The sequence below is a fragment of the Chelonia mydas genome, chromosome 20, assembly GCF_015237465.2.
Source record: "Chelonia mydas isolate rCheMyd1 chromosome 20, rCheMyd1.pri.v2, whole genome shotgun sequence".
In the NCBI taxonomy this organism is placed as follows: Eukaryota; Metazoa; Chordata; order Testudines; family Cheloniidae; genus Chelonia; species Chelonia mydas.
The window spans coordinates 2,712,581-2,728,845 of NC_051260.2; the positions used below are offsets into that span (position 1 = coordinate 2,712,581).

Consider the following 16,265-nt stretch of genomic DNA (forward strand, 5'->3'; position numbering starts at 1 on the left):
GGGACGTTACAGTGGATTACAACAGGTACTGAATAGTAATAACAACACTTTGCACTTCTCTGGGGCCTTCAGACCACACGGAGCTCGGCAAATATCTGGGCCCTACTCCGCCCGCCCTGGGTCGGGGCTCTGGGGGTCAGCCCTGCCCCGCAGCCGGGAACAGAGAGTCACAGAGTGAGAACAGGTTTCAGAGTAGCAGCCGTGTTAGTCTGTATTCGCAAAAAGAAAAGGAGGACTTGTGGCACCTTAGAGACTAACAAATTTATTTGAGCATAAGCTTTCGAGAGCTACAGCTCACTTCATCGGATGCATGTAGTGGAAAATACAGTGGGGAGATTTTATATACACAGAGAACATGAAACAATGGGCGTTACCATACAGAGGGTAACAAGAGTGATCAGGTAAGGTGAGCTGTTACCAGCAGGAGAGCGGGCGGGGGGGGTGGGGGTGGGGAACCTTTTGTAGTGATAATCACGGTGGGCCATTTCCAGCAGTTGACAAGAACGTGTGAGGAACAGTGGGGGTGGGGGAGTAAACACGGGGAAATAGTTTTACTTTGTGTAATAACCCATCCACTCCCAGTCTTTATTCAAGCCTAAGTTAATTGTATCCAGTTTGCAAATTAATTCCAATTCAGCAGTCTCTCGCTGGAGTCTATTTTTACAGTTTTTTTGTTGAAGAATTGCCACTTTTAGGTCTGTAATCGCGTGACCAAAGAGATTGAAGTGTTCTCCGACTGGTTTTTGAATGTTATAATTCTTGACGTCTGATTTGTGTCCATTTATTCTTTTACGTAGAGACTGTCCAGTTTGGCCAATGTACATGGCAGAGGGGCATTGCTGGCACAGGATGGCATATATCACATTGGTAGATGTGCAGGTGAACGAGCCTCTGATGGTGTGGCTGATGTGATTAGGCCCTGCGATGGTGTCCCCTGAATAGATACGTGGACACAGTTGGCAACGGGCTTTGTTGCAAGGATAGGTTCCTGGGTTAGTGGTTCTGTGGTGTGGTGTGTGGTTGCTGGTGAGTATTTGCTTCAGGTTGGAGGGCTGTCTGTAGGCAAGGACTGGCCTGTCTCCCAAGATCCGTGAGAGTGATGGGTCGTCCTTCAGGATAGGTTGTAGATCCTTGATGGTGCACTGGAGAGGTTTTAGTTGGGGGCTGAAGGGGAGGGCTAGCGGCGTTCTGTTGTTTTCTCTGTTGGGCCTGTCCTGTAGTAGGTGACTTCTGGGTACTCTTCTGGCTCTGTGAGAACGGGGGGGAGCCCTGGGACTAGAACCCAGGTGTCCGGGCCCCCCAGCGCCCCCGACCACTCAACCCCACACCCCTCCCAGAGCTGGGGAGAGAACCCAGGTGCCCGGGCCCCCCGGCACCCCCTGACCACTCAACCCCACACCCCTCCCAGAGCTGGGGAGAGAACCCAGGCGTCCGGGCCCCAGGGCAAGGCCCCCCCAGCCAGTCCCCCAGGCTCGGCTCTGGAGCAAGGACTTGCCCCGCCCCTTTGGCAGGTGGGGGGGGTCAAAGGTCACGCCTCGGCCCCGCCTCCCAGGCTCCCGCGGAAGCCAGGCCCATCCAAGATGGCGGCGCCCCTGCCCGGCTACTTCCGCCCGGGTCACGTGAGGCGGGAAAGCCGGGGACTTGTCCCACGCGGCTCCAAGATGGCGGCGCCCATGCTGAGCGCTCTGCGGCGGCCGGGCTGGGGCCTGCGCGGGGTTGGGCGGGCTCGCGCCAGCGGCCCCCACCGGAGGGGTAGGCACCGGCCGGAGTCCTGCCCCCCGGGAGCCCAGCCCCCCAACCGCCCCGCCGCCCTGGGGGGAGAGCCGCCCCCTGGACCCGCGGGGGCTGGGGTCCGCCTGGCCTGGCGGTGCCCCCCCCCCGCAGCTAGCCCTGGGGGGCTGAACTGCCCGCTGGGGCTGAGGGGGCTGGCGGCTGGGGCTGAGGGGAGCAGGGGCTGGGGCTGGGGCTGAGGGGGTTGGCGGCTGGCACTGCCCCCGGGGGTGGGGGCTGGGGCTGAAGGGAGCGGGGGCTGGCACTGCCCCCGGGGGTGGGGGCTGGGGCTGAAGGGAGCGGGGGCTGGCACTGCCCCCGGGGGTGGGGGCTGGGGCTGGCTCGGGGCTGGCGTTTTCCTGGTACTGCCCCCCTGGGGTGGGGGCTGGCTCTTAGGGGGCTGGCACTGGCCCCCTGGGTTGGCTCAGGGGTGGGGGGGCTGGTATGACATCACTTCCTCAACACTGAGCTGCCCGGTTCCTGCGCTCCCACCGCCTCCTCTCTCTTCCCCAGCTGGCCTGGGCCCTGACCTGCTCTCTGGCACTCTTCACCCCCCCCCCCCCCCCCCCCCCCCCCCCCACCCCCCCCCCCCCCCCCCCCCCCCGTGCTGGGACTGGGACCCTAACTCCCATTCTCCTTGCTGGGGCAGTGTGTGGGTGTCGTCGTCGTCCCCCCCAAGCTGGGTTGCCTTTGCAAATGTTTGGTGCGACCTTGTCAAGTGATTTCCCAGTCCCTGATGCACGGCCCCTCCCAGCCCCTGAGACTCGCAGCTTGACCTTTCTCCCATTTCTCTGCAACCCACTTCCTGGCCAGCTCACTCCCCTCGCTGAGACTTGGCTCCCACCATGGAAAAGATTAGAGCAGCTGCAGGGGCGGCTGTTTTTAAAGGGACTTTGAGCTCAGCCCCACGGTTAAGCTTTGTTTAAGAACCATCCGAGATCTCACGTGAGTTACTGTGATTTGCTTTGCATGAGTGCCTGGTGGGGCGCAGGGATCCTGTCTGGGTGCTCACAGGGGTCCCCACACCAGAGACTGGCTTCAAATTGAGAAAAACGGGCACTGGGTTCTTTTGATCTGCCTCCTACTTTAGGATTCATGCTTTTCCCTGCTCCTATGAAGGTTACAAACTTACTCCTATGTTTTTTGCTGGGAAGCTGAGATGCTCCTGTAAATCAGCTCACTCCAGGAGCCAAGACATTTAGCAACATTGGGGGGTTTCTTGACTCATGATGAAATTGCAAGAGTTGGCAATGCTGTGATCATTAATGCATGTATCCTTGCAACGCCCCTTGTGAGAGAGGGAACTGCGATTAACTTCATTCTACTGATGGGGCAGAAGAGAGATTTTCAAAAGCGACCTGCCTGTAAGATTCAGAGCAGGGTCTGTCTTTTAACTACATCAGTGCGGTGCCTTGCACAAAGGGGCCCTGATCTCAGGTGTGACTAACCCTAAAAATGTCAGGTGTTAGCAAAACAGGAAAGGACCCCAAAATATAATTTTTATTTTGTGTGCCCTTTAAACCAACAACCTAACTGCCTCACCCCAGCCCACTAATGTGAATTATCTTGGTTCTAGTCATCTTGGAGTGGAAGAATTTGCTGCCCTAGTGGATTCTTTCTGTGAGCTCTCAGTAAAGCTTCTCCTTGTTTTTTCCCCCTCTCCCGCAGACATCAGTTTCAAGCTAGATGAGCGAACGGCTCACAGCAGCCTGGATCTCTCCAAAAAAGACACCGGCGTCATTTACCGCATGCTGGGGATTGACCCAACCAAAGTCCCCCAGAACCCTGAGCGATTTCGGGAGTGGGCTGTGGTGCTGGGGGACGCTGCCGTGTCCAGCGGCCAGCACTACTGGGAAGTGACAGTCAAGCGCTCGCAGCAGTTCCGTATCGGCGTGGCTGATGTGGACATTTCCAGGGAAGGGTGCATTGGGCACGACGACCACTCCTGGGTGTTTGCGTACTCCCACCGCAGGTGGTACGCCATGCTGGCCAACGAAACCACCCCCATCAGTAACATCGGCAACCCTGAGCGCGTGGGGCTGCTGCTGGACTACGAGGGCAGGAAACTCAGCCTGGTGGATGTGGGCAAACAGGTGTTCATCCATACCCTGGCCACGGATTTCCAGGGGCCCGTGGTGCCCGCATTTGCTCTCTGGGATGGGGAGCTGCTAACTCATTCTGGGTTGGATGTGCCCAAGAACCTCCGGGACAGTTAATGGTCAACCGCAGGGCCTGGGATGTCTGGACATGCCCTCCTGTAGGGAAACCTCCTTCAGCGTGAGGCAGAGAAAGGGATTTGGTCAGTCCCCTCACCCCGTTCAGTCCCGAGGGGGCGCTCTCCAGGCAGCTCTAGAGCTTGCTTTCCCCTTGGGAAGGAGCCGTCCCCTCTCAGTCCCCAGCTAGGAACCAACTCCAGCTCTTCTGCTCAGCTAAAGCAGGGTCCTCAGGCCAAGATTCTGCCCGCTAGGTCTGTGGCTCAACCCTGGAGCAGAGAAGCCCCTCGCTGCCCCCGGAGATCAGGCAATCCCAGACTTGTTTCCCTTCTCCATCTTAGCTAGTCCTTAGGAGCTTTGTGGCCATCTGCCACTCCTGTGCCAAACGCCCTGCCGGTCCCTGCGCCTGTTCCCCCATCAGTGCTCCCGGTGGCAGATTTGGATTTGAATGACATGAGGCTTTGCTGGAGGGAGGGAAGCGTCACTGTCGCCCCCTTCTGTCTCAGGGAGGGGGGGACAGTCAGGCGCAGCAGTTCTCAGCTGGTCGGTCGTGCGTCTCAGCGGCTGCACCTGAACCCAGCCGGAAACCTAGATCCCATTCCTGTGTCGGCAAGGGCCGTTACGCTTCCGTTTCCACAAGTGCTTTATTAAGACACAGCTTATTAAGCCGTGCTTTATTAAGAAGCTCCCTCTTCTCCCACAGCATCCCCACCAAAGCTGTGGTCGTTTCCCCCCACTGTCTGGAGCCAATCAGCAGGCCCCAGGGATGGGCGGGCAAACGAATCCTGGCGCCGTTGCTTAGTGCAGCCACAGGGGTGTTCCTGGATGCAGGGGAAAAAACCCAGGAAGGAGCAATACATTTGGGCAGGGACTTTGTGTCTGTAGCTTTCCTCTCAGCCATGGTTTGTCTGGCTTAGCCGGGGGAGGGGGAACAGTGCTACCCCCCCAACCCCATTAAGGACTTTGCCACTGCCCCTTCCCAATCCTTCAGGGCAGGGGTGGCCAACCTGGGGCTTAGAAGGAGCCAGAATTTACCAATGTGCATTGCCAAAGAGCCACAGTAACACGTCAGCTCCCCCCAGCCCCCCGCCCCCAGTGTCTCCTGCCCGCCGCGATCAGCTGTTTTGTGGTGTGCAGGGAGCTCAGGGGGGAGGAGCAGGGGCGCGTCAGACTCGGGGAAGGGGCGGGGGCCTTGGGGAAAGGAGTGGAGTGGGACAGAGCCAGGGGTTGAGCAGTGAGGACCCCCCAGCGCATTGGAAAGTCGGCACCTGTAGCTCCAGCCCCTGTGTCTATGTGAGGAGCTGCATATTAACCTCCGAAGAGCCGCATGTGGTCCCATCCCTCAGCAGCCCCGGTGCATCCGGCTACGTTCACACAAACCCAGCCCCCCGGCGGTGCTTTGCTGACTGTGTGTATTGGTGGGTCTCCCAATCCCCTCCCCTGTAATAAACCGGAGAATCCTCAGCAGTGTGCGTCCCCTCTCTCTGCGCCGGTGCCGCTCTCCGACGTGTGCCAGGAGGGGACTCCTAGCGGAAACAGCCGCTCCCTAAACAGTGCCCAAATGCAGCCAGGTTGGTCTGTCTGGGCCCCACCCCCCACAGCTTTGCTGATGCTCCTCACTCCTGACCTGCAGCCCCCTGCTCTCCTAGCCCTAGGCTCATCTCAACTCTGCTGTGCCCCTGAATCCCAACCCGCAACCCCCTGCTAGCCCAATCCTGGGCTCCCCTCAACTCTGCCGGTGCCCCTGACTCCCGACCCGCAACCCCCTGCTAGCCCAATCCTGGGCTCCCCTCAACTCTGCCGGTGCCCCTGACTCCCGACCCGCAACCCCCTGCTAGCCCAATCCTGAGCTCCCCTCAACTCTGCCGGTGCCCCTGACTCCTGACCCGCAACCCCCTGCTAGCCAAATCCTGAGCTCCCCTCAACTCTGCTGGTGTCCCGACTCCCGACCCACAGCCCCCTGCTAGCCCAGCCCTGGGCTCCCCCCACAGCTCTGCTGGTGCCCCTCCTGACCTGCAGCCCCCTGTTCAGTAGTGGTCCATCTTCCAAAAGCCAGAATCTTGCTCTCAAATAAGGCCCCAATCCTCCCCTCCTCTCTTCGGATTGATTAGGTGTGTTACAGTTGCACTAGGAGCGCCAGTCCTGGGCCCGTTGTGTGAGGTGCTGCACAAACAGAACAAAAAGCTACTCTGGCCCCTAAGGAGCTCGCAGTCGAAGTGCGCGTTCAGGCCTGGTCAGAGATCTGGCCGTGCAGAAGCCTCTACGGGACTCTGTGTGTATTACACAAGAACTGCAAGAATCAGAAGTCGTGGGGCTAACAAGACGTGCTTTAAACCAGTGCTCCAGCTGCTGTTCTCTGCTGGAGCTGCGCTTCCCCCTTCTTCTGTACGTGGTGGTCTCTGGGAAGGCAGTGAGACCCTCTGATCCGACTACTACGGAGAGAAATAACCAGCACCCACAAAACGATCATTGAGGTAACCCAAATCCACACGCTGATCTTAAGAGACCCACCCCCACCCCAGAAACAAAGGCTGGGCTGGAAGGGACCGCAAGGTCATTGCATCCAGCCCCCTATGCTGAGGCAGGACCAGATAACCCTAGACCAGCCCTGACAGCTGTTTGTCCCACCTGCTCTTAAAAACCTCCAATGTCGGGATTCCACAACCTCCCTTGGAAGCCTGAGTGGGAGTTTAACTACCTGTAGAGTTACAAAGTTTTTCCTAATGTCCATCCTAAACCGCCCTTGCTGCAGATTAAGCCCGTTGCTTCTTGTTCTCCCTTCTGTGAATGTGGAGAACAATTCGTCACTGTCCGCATTAGAACAGCCCTCAGCATATTTGCAGACTGTTCTCCGGTACTCCCTCAGTCGGCTTTTCTCAAGACCAAACCTGCCTGGTTATTTTAACTTTTCCTCACAAGGTCAACCTTTCCTTTGTGTTGCTCTTCTCTGGACTCTCTCCAATTTATCCACCTCTTTCTTAACGTGCGGCACCTGGAACTGGATACGGTTCTCCAGTTGGGGCCTCCCCAGGGCTGAGTAGAGCAGGACAGTTACTTCCTGTGTCTTACATATGATGCTCCTGTTAATACAGCTCAGAATGACATTAGTCTCTTCCAGCTGCATCTTCAACTTCATTGAAGATTCACCTGCATGTCTACTAATGTGATCTATGCCATCACGTGCCAGCAGTGCCCTCTGCCATGTACATTGGCCACACCGGACAGTCCCTACGTAAAAGAATAAATGGAAGCAAATTGGACATCAGGAATGGTAACATACAAAAGCCAGTGGGAGCCAGCCAATCTCCCTGGCCATTCTATAACAGATTGGAAAGTAGCTAAACTTGAACAAAAAACCTTCAGAAACAGACTGCAAAGAGAAACTGCAGAACTAAAATTCATTTGCAAATTTAACACCATTAATTTGGGCTTGAATAGGGACTGGGAGTGGCTGGCTCATTACAAAAGCAGCTTTGCCTCTCCTGGAATTGACACCTCCTCATCTATTATTGGGAGTGGACCACATCCACCCTGATCGAAGTGGCCCTGTCAACACTGGTTCTCCGCTTGTGAGGTAACTCCCTTCTCTTCATGTGTCAGTATATAATGCCTGCAGCTGTAATTTTCACTCCATGCATCTGAAGAAGTGGTTTTTTACCCATGAAAGCTTATGCCCAAATAAATCTGTTAGTCTTTAAGGTGCCACCGGACTCCTCATCTTAAACTTGTGATCCACTCGAACCTCCAGTTCCTTTTCAGCAGTACGACCACCTGGCCAGTTATTTCCCCGTTTGGAGTTGTGCATTTGATTTTTCCTTCCTAAATGTAGTACTTTGCACTTGTCTTTATTGAATTGCATCTTGTTGATTTCAGACCAATTCTCTCATTTGTCAAGGTTGTTTTTAATTCTAATCTTGTCCTCCAAAGTGCCTACAACCCCTCCCAGCTCAGTGGCATCCACCCATTTTATAGGCATCCTCTCCACTCTATTATCCAAGTCATTAATGAAAATATTGAATAGAACCAGACCCAGGACTGACCCCCGGGGGACCCCAGGAGAGACGCTCTCCCAGTTTGATAGCAAACCATTGATAACTGCTCCGAGTACCGTCTTTCAACCAGTCGTGGACCCACTTTATAGTAATTTAATCTAGACTGGATTTCCTTAGTTTGTTTATGAGACTGTCATGTGGGGCCATGCCAAAAGCCTTGCTAAAATCAAGTTCTATCACATCTACTGCTTCCCCCCATCCACTAAGCCAGTAACCCCATCAAAGAAGGAAATTAGGTTGGTTTGGCATGTGTTGGTCTTGACAAATCCATGCTGGCTTGTCCTTATAACCCTGTTATCCTCTATGAATTGGTTTATAAACGGATTGGTTAATCATTTGTTCCAGTATCTTTCGTCGTATCGAAGTTAGGCTGATTAGTCTATCACTCCAGGGCCCTCTTTATAAAGGTAGGTTCTGTGTTTATCCATCTCCAGTCCTCTGGGACCGCCCCCATCCTCCAGGAGTTGTCGAAGATAATTGCTTCACCTAGTTCCTTACGTAGCCCAGGACGAATTTCATCCGGCCCTGCCAACTTGAATAGATTTAAATTAATGAAATATTCTGTATCTTAGGGTTTCCCTGTTCGGGCTTGTTATTTAGCAGGTTGAGCATCTGGTCACCATTAATGTCCTTAGTGAAGACGAGGGTGGATACAAATCAATGTTATTTTTAAAAAAATTAGAATTTTTTTATTTAAATCGGATTTTTTTGATAAAATTCTTTTTGAGGGAAAAACCTGTCTAAAGATCGTTTTAATTAAGATACATTATAGCTCAAAGATCTCTCATCATGGAATAGGGATTATAAATTCTAATTCTATAGTATGAGACAAAATATTCATGTCATGTTTAAGAAAAGTTTTGTAAATGCATTCCAATGGTTCATGGATTAGGGACCCAATCTTATGGGGCTCCACAGGCTTCTGTATAGATTATTTAGGTTAATCTTTCTATCTACCCAATGGGACTCAGTGCTCAGTCTAGAAGATACCATCAGAGATGCTTAGTTTTGCAGTTTTCAAACTGTGGATTTGTGTCTCCAGAGGTAACATGCTTGTTAACAGCAAAAATGTTTTTAAATAAATAATATATAGAGGTGAGAAATAACAGATCTCAACGCTATTGTCCCTCTGCACATTTGTGTACACAGAGGCAATCCCTTACCTCTCTCTAAAAGTGCAAAGTTTCAAGAAGTTCAATGAATAGAAGATTGTTGGGGGCGGAATAGATTTGGACATGGAGAAGAAGTCTGGAGATAAATGTGAGAAGGGAGGGACAGGCGGCAGAAACAAAAGTGAAACTGTTTGAGCAGCATAGTCCAGAAATCTTGCGGTCTTTCTGAGTGTGGCCTTCATTGATTGGAGATCTACATACCATTCTGTCACTAGAAGCGAAAACCTATAATGGCAGCAGGCTGTAAAAGAGACCCAGTTTGGGAATACGAACCATTCAAGAAATATATGTTTGCTAATGATGTTTTAAAGAAAGTCACACCAGTGAACTGGTGGAAGTCACTCAAGCACTTGGATTCAGAGGCTGTTGAAGTGATCATCTCACTTTTAACAGCAGTAGCTTCTTCTGCCGGTGTGGAAAGAACATTTTCTTCCTTTGGACTAATTCATTCCAAATGGAGCAATCGTTTGGGTCCTGAAGAAGCAGGAAAGCTGGTTTTCCTTTTCCAGATTATGAACAAACAGGAGGACGAAGGTGAAGACGACTGAGTTAACTGCAGAAGCCAGTATTTTAAGTTTCTCATGTTGGCCTGGCTGACCTCGTCCATTTAAATTTTTTTTTAAAAATATTTCCTTGAACTATTTTAGTTTAAAACAATTTTAACAAAAACAAACCTGATTTTAAAAAACTTGAATGTTTAACTAAATTCAAAAATTCATATGCTTGTTTTGTTATAATATTATATGTTTGCTGTTGAAGAAAAAAAATCCAGAATATGTAACGTTGTTGTTTTAGTTAAATAAAACAATTTAACTGTCTGTCTGGTGATGTTCTCCTCCTAATACAGCATGGCAAGGAAATCCTCCAAATAAATAACCTGTTGAATTGGAGACAGTTCATCTCCCAATGACTTCATAAATATCTGCTTCAATTACCTTTGGTAAATGAAATAACCAAACAATTGTTCGTTTTCTGATATAGCTGTAAAACTAACCTGAAAAGTTTTCAAAATAAATCACTTAAAATGTATAGTGTGTACCTTCTAAAAATGAATCCTACATCTCTCGCTGAGTTGTGAAGAATACGTATTAAGGTTATAACAACCAACAAGAAAGCACTTTTATGTAGAAAACCATGATTACATCAAGTCTTCCTGACTAGTGAGTTAAATCATGATTTAAATCAATTTGATTTAGATCAAATCCACCCTGGTGAAGACTGAAGCGAAACACGCGTTAAACCCCTCAGGCTTCTTGATGTCGTCAGTTATTAGCTCTCCTTCCCTGCTGAGCAACGAACCTCCACTTTCCTTCATCTTTCTCTTGCTCCTAATGGATTTAAAGAACCTCCTCTTCCTGGCTTTTATGTCGCTTGCTGGATGTAACTTGTTTAGCCTTTCTCTCCCTGCTTGTGCTAGTCCTTTGTGCTGCTCCTTAACAATTGGGCCATGTTTCCACTTTTGGTAGGATTCCTTTGTGATTTTCAGGTCATCAGCGAGCTCCTGGTGGAGCCCCATTGACCTCTGCCTGTTCGTCCCTTCCCAGCGGGAGAGTTTGCTGATGTGCCTTGAATATTGTCTCCTTGAGAAACTGCCAGCTCTCCTGAGCTCCTTTATCCCTTGGATTTTCTTCCCATGTCAGTGCCCACGTATAGTGACCTACCCTTGGGGTGGGGGCACACAGGCTAGAAATGTGTGGATCCCGGGGGCGGGGTCTGGCCCTGCCTATGTTTGACATCGAGATAGAGCTATTGTGATATATTTAGTAGCCAGTGACGCAAGCCCCAGAGAGAGCAACAGTCTCTGAATGTTTAGGGTCAGGGATTAAATTGGGATGGGGGGAAAGGAAAATCATAGTCTCCCCCCCAGCACTGCACCCATGCACCCACCCTGGCCAGGAGATGCGTGCACCCCCCTATTGATCCTTCTGCTGCTGCTGGGGGCTGCTGTTCATTGCCTCCCATCCCTTTGGGGCAGGGGAAGCGCAGAGCCCACTGGCTGTGCCATGCCTAGGAGAGGGGATCCCCCAGCCCCCTATCTCCTCTTCCAGGGGCGCTGCCCCCAGCTGGCTCCAGGATGCCCTGATGAAGCGCAGAGCTGAGGCTGTCTCTCAGCCTGGAGCGAAGAGCATCTGGGGGAGGGGAACTCGGGTGTGAGGCGTCTCCACCCAGGTCTCCTGCCCCTTTAAGGGAGCTGGGAGCAGCTGTGTGACAAGTACCCAGCGCAGGTGGGAAGGGAGGGACCAAGCGGGGGGACTGACACAGGCTCTGGCCTAACAGCGAGGGAAAGGGCTAGCGGGAGAAGGGGAGGGACCCAATGGGGAATAGAGGGAGGGGATCCAGGAGCCCCCCCATCCTTTCCAGTCTCCCTGGGTCACATGGCAGAAGTGGCCATGCAGCTAAGATGTTTGGGGGGTCCCTCTCCAGGGGGGCAGAGGAGGCAGTGCCTGGGGGGGTCCATCCCAAGGGGAACACAAAGGGGAGGGGTGCAGTATTGGGATCTAGATGCATCCCTGCTTTTCAATGCGTGTTGCTTAGTGATTTCCGTGCAAGGGGGAGAAGAAAGACAGAGAGACAGACACACACCCCCGTGCCATCCCCAGCCCTGCTCCCCTCTCTGTGTCCCTTTGCTTAGTGGCCTGTTTGTATTAGGGGCCTGTCCAGGATACGCTGCACCGGGAGCTGCCCAGACAACCTACCGGGGGAAAGGCCCTGCCCTGGGGCACTCAAGGGCCTGGCATAAGATGAGACAGCGGGTGGGTGCAGCTGGGCAGAGGAGACAGCATGCCAAGGTGTGGCCAGAGGCCCCGATTCTGCAAATGGGTCCATGGAGAGTGCCGCCAGGGCCCTGCCTGCGTGGATCAGATCTCAGGAGTGGAGCTTACGCCTCTCGAGGGGGGTAGTGTGGAAATCCGTGCCTGTAAAACTCTAATCCAAGCAAAGGAAAACCCCCTACCCCCGCAGGTCACTGGTTTCCCAAAGCGCTGTTATCCGAAGGGGGGAATAAACGGGATAGAGAGACAGACTTAAAGGCATTTTAGTGTGTGGTGGCAGCATGTCCTAGTGACTAGAGCCCTGGACGGGGGCTTGGGAGACGGGGGCTTGGGCACATCACTTTCCCCTCTCGCTTGTAAACTCCTTAGGGCAATGAACTGTCTCCCACTAGCGGGACGTGCTGCACCCACCACAACGGGATTCTGCTCTACACGGGTTCTCATCCAGCCCTCTGCCAGACGGCGTAGAACATCCTGAGCACGCCAGGGCGGGAAAGGGGAAAATTAGTCTGTGGAACTCTCTGCCACATGATGGCATGGAGGTAGGCAGCAAGTGTGAAAAATCGGGACGGGGGTGGGGGGTAAGAGGAGCCTAGATAAGAAAAAGACCCAAAAATCGGGACATCTCGTCACCCTACCTGGAGGCCAAGAATTTAGCAGGACTCAAAGAGGGATGCGATGTTTCAAGGGAGGACAGGACTAACCGGAGTTAGAAGAAAGAAAAGGAGGACTTGTGGCACCTTAGAGACTAACAAATTTATTTGAGCACAAGCTTCTTGAGCTACAGCATGAAAACTTATGCTCAAATAAATGTGTTCGTCTCTAAGGTGCCACAAGTCCTCCTGTTCTTTCTGCGGATACAGACTAACACGGCTGCTCCTCTGAAACCAGAGTTAGAAGAGTTGATGCTAACACAGATTTTTGGAAGGGAGGTAAAACCTCACGCTCCGGGATTGAAACCAGTCTCTTAGAGGTTAGAAAGAAACCTTCGCAGGGGCTTGATTATCCCACAGCTGGCTCTGGTCCCTGTCCGAGGCAGGATGCTGGTGCAGATGGGCCAGGGGTAAGGAATCCCGGGGGAAAATCACTCCGGGTCTAGTGGAGCGGTTCCTGTGACCCCACAATAACCAACCACTGCAGCTTCGCCAAGCTTCTCCTCCGTTCTAGTCGTGTGTCATCACCTGAGGAGTGACGCCCGCCCGCCCCCGGACATGACCCGGGCGCAACACAGAGTAACAACACATGGGTAAAAAATGTAGGCCCGTCTGGCTTGGGCCTTGGGTGTTTAATGGGAACCAGACGTCAGTTTTCTAACCGCAGCCACCTGACGGTTCCAGGCCGCTCTGAAACGCCCCCGGTTCATGCACATGTAAATATTTATTGCATCAATACAGGCTAGCCCGTAAACCAGCCGGCCGCTGCTCATTTCAGACCCAGACCTCCTACCCTGTTTGCTCTCTCAGTTTGGCTGGTGAATTTTATGCTTAGGGGGAAGGCGGAAGAGAAGAGTCAAAGGCTTGCTTGGCTCTTGCTTGATGCTGCCCGGCCGTGGTCCCCATTCTCTCCCTGCCAAGGGAGGTCAGGAATTACCCCCGCCCAAGAAAGGGCAGAGACTGGGAACAGACCCCAGGAGTCCTGGTGCTCAGTTCAGTGCCTTTTGCTGCAAGGTCATCTTTCCTTCCCTTAGGGATTTCAGTTCTGGTCAGACGTGCAGTCCCATTGCAGAGGGGCAGGTTCTGGTTTAGCGACTAAGACCTAACACCCCCCAACCCCACCCAATAGTCAGGGGTCTGGGGACTAATTTGCCACTCTTGGGTTTCCTTAGAGGAACTAAAACCCTGTGGATTTTTACAGAGCCTTTTGCATCATGGGAGGTAGGTCCCGCATCACGCACCAGAGGCAGCAGGTTTAAATTTTCTTCACCCCACGCACGGTCAGCCTGGGGAACTCCTTGCCAGGGGATGTGGTGAAGGCTGAAAGTATAACTGGGTTCAAAAGGGAATGAGCTCCGTTCATGGACGAGAGGCGCCCCACTGGCTATTAGCCACAGTGGTCAGGGACGCAGCCCCATGCGCTGGGTGTTGTAAATCCATGGGATGCCCACATTGTGAATACTGCCTGCAGATGTGGGCATCTCATGCCATCTCAAAAAAGATCTGTTGGAATTGGGAAAGGTTCAGAAAAGGGCAACAAAAATGACTAGGGGTTTGGAACGGCTGCCGTATGAGGAGAGATTAATAAGACTGGGGCTTCTCAGCTTGGAAAAGAGACGTCTAAGGGGGGATATGATAGAGGGCTATAAAATCATGACTGGTGTGGAGAAAGTCAATAAGGAAGTGTCATTTACTCCTTCTCATAACACAAGAACCAGGGGTCACCAAATGAAATTAACAGGCAGCAGGTTTAAAACAAACAAGGGGAAGTATTTCTTCACACAACGTGCAGTCAACCTGTGGAACTCCTTGCCTGAGGATGTTGTGAAGGCCAAGACTATAACAGGGTTCAAAGAAGAACTAGAGAAGTTCATGGAGGATAGGTCCATCAATGGCTATTAGCCAGGATGGGCGGGGACGGTGCCATCTGATTGCCAGCAGCTGGGAATGGGCGACAGGGGATGGATCACTTGATGATTCCCTGTTCTGTTCATTCCCTCTGGGGCACCTGGTACTGGCCACTGTTGGCAGACAGGACACTGGGCTTGATGGGCTTTTGGTCTGACCCCAGTGCGGCCGTTCTGGTGTCACCTACTGCCCAGGTGGGGCGTACCTTGACACCCCACTAGGTGGCAGCATTCCTCCTTCATTTCAGTGCCCAGAGGCTGGTGTCCCTTGGGTTGCAGGCAGGAGGGGGCAGTTCTGCGGAGGATTTGGGGTGGGATCATGGGGCCTTGGAGCTGGCCCTCTCTCCACCTGGGGTGGGGTGGGGGAGGGGCACATGTAGCACCCCTCGCTGTTTGCCCCGCCCGCCAGGAAAGGACTCACGATGCCCTGCGGGCCCAGGAAGTTGTTTCTGAGCCATGGGGCATCTCGCCGGCTGGGGGAATGATGCCCATATGAGAACGGGATGCCGTCTTGCCCGCACCCAGCGCTCTGCTCCACCATACTGGCACCAGAGTCATCCCAGGGCCCACAGAGCCGGGCAAAGCAGCTGGGTTATGCCAGGCAAAGAGCCACCCTAGGGGAAGGGAGGAACTTACCTGATTTATCTGGTTTCACTGCCTGGCCTAGGGACCCAGGTGTTCTGGGTTGGGGACGCCCAGAGGGCAGGACTGCTGAACATTTGTACAGCAAAGCATGTTTCCTAACATGAGCTAACCCAGCCTCGCAGGGAGATGGGGATGTCCTGTAGTGATCAAGGGTCACTGCCCTCTGCTGGATATTATCAGAGCAGCGCAAGTGTGTGTCATAAGCCCTATACTGCTATCAAGGAATGAAGAGTCTCCTTTAGCTCAGGAGCTGGGGGCTGGGTTCCTAGAGCAGAAGGGTGCCATTTTAACCCTGCTGTCACCATGTCTGGCATTGAGTGATGACAGGGAAGATATTGGGGGGGCAAGAATTTGATACAGAGGGGGGAAATAGGCACAGGAGGGCTGACTTGCCCCGACACCCTCAGTGGTAGCGCTGGGACTAGAACCCAGGAGTCCTGAGGCCTATCTAGTGCCCTACGCACTGGTCCACGCTGCCTCTCCTGATGCCGGGTGAGCACATCCACACAACAGAGCTGATGTCCTAGGCTCCTTTGGGATGGTCCTGCAGAGTCCATTCCAGCTGGGTGCCAGGATCCAGGTTGGGTCTTTCCCCCTCCCCTCTCTCAGAGAATTTAGGGGCTCAGGAGGGGGGTGGAGTTTGGATTCTAGGCTCCGCCTGGTATGGTGGCAGGGAAATCCTGGACTGGAATCCTTTCCATAATGGGCCCATCTGGAATGGACTCAGGCTGCAATCCCAGCTCTGGGCCCCTGGCAGGGCGTGTGTCAATGGGCCCCCATCCCATCAGGGGAGGCCGTGGGTTTGGGGCTGGGTGCAGGGGGATTTGCTCTGACCCTGCTGTAGCCCCGAGGTTCCCACGGTAACCCCCCCACCCCAAGCCATGGGTAAGCCCATGGGTGCCCGTCAGTGCAGTTCCCCGCCTTGGCCAGAGGGGGACACTGCAGAGGGCATTCCCCTCCCCCCCCACCCGGGCTGGCCTTGCTGGAGCTCGGCCTGCACTCTGGCCACATGTTCCCTGCCCGGCCAGGCCCCTGCTGAATGGCTGGCCGGCCTCCAGCACATCTGCAGGGAGCGCGGCCCA

The 16,265-nt window shown here is 53.4% G+C and overlaps 1 protein-coding gene across 1 annotated transcript; it reads left to right on the top strand.

The window, feature by feature from the left end:
• Positions 1-1,556: 1,556 nt before the first annotated feature.
• On the top strand, positions 1,557-5,447 carry SPRYD4 (SPRY domain containing 4). Its single transcript, XM_037883721.2, has 2 exons — positions 1,557-1,752; positions 3,439-5,447. The coding sequence occupies exons 1-2, from the start codon at positions 1,581-1,583 to the stop codon at positions 3,984-3,986; spliced, it is 720 nt and encodes a 239-aa protein (XP_037739649.2). The 5' UTR covers positions 1,557-1,580; the 3' UTR covers positions 3,987-5,447.
• Positions 5,448-16,265: the final 10,818 nt, after the last annotated feature.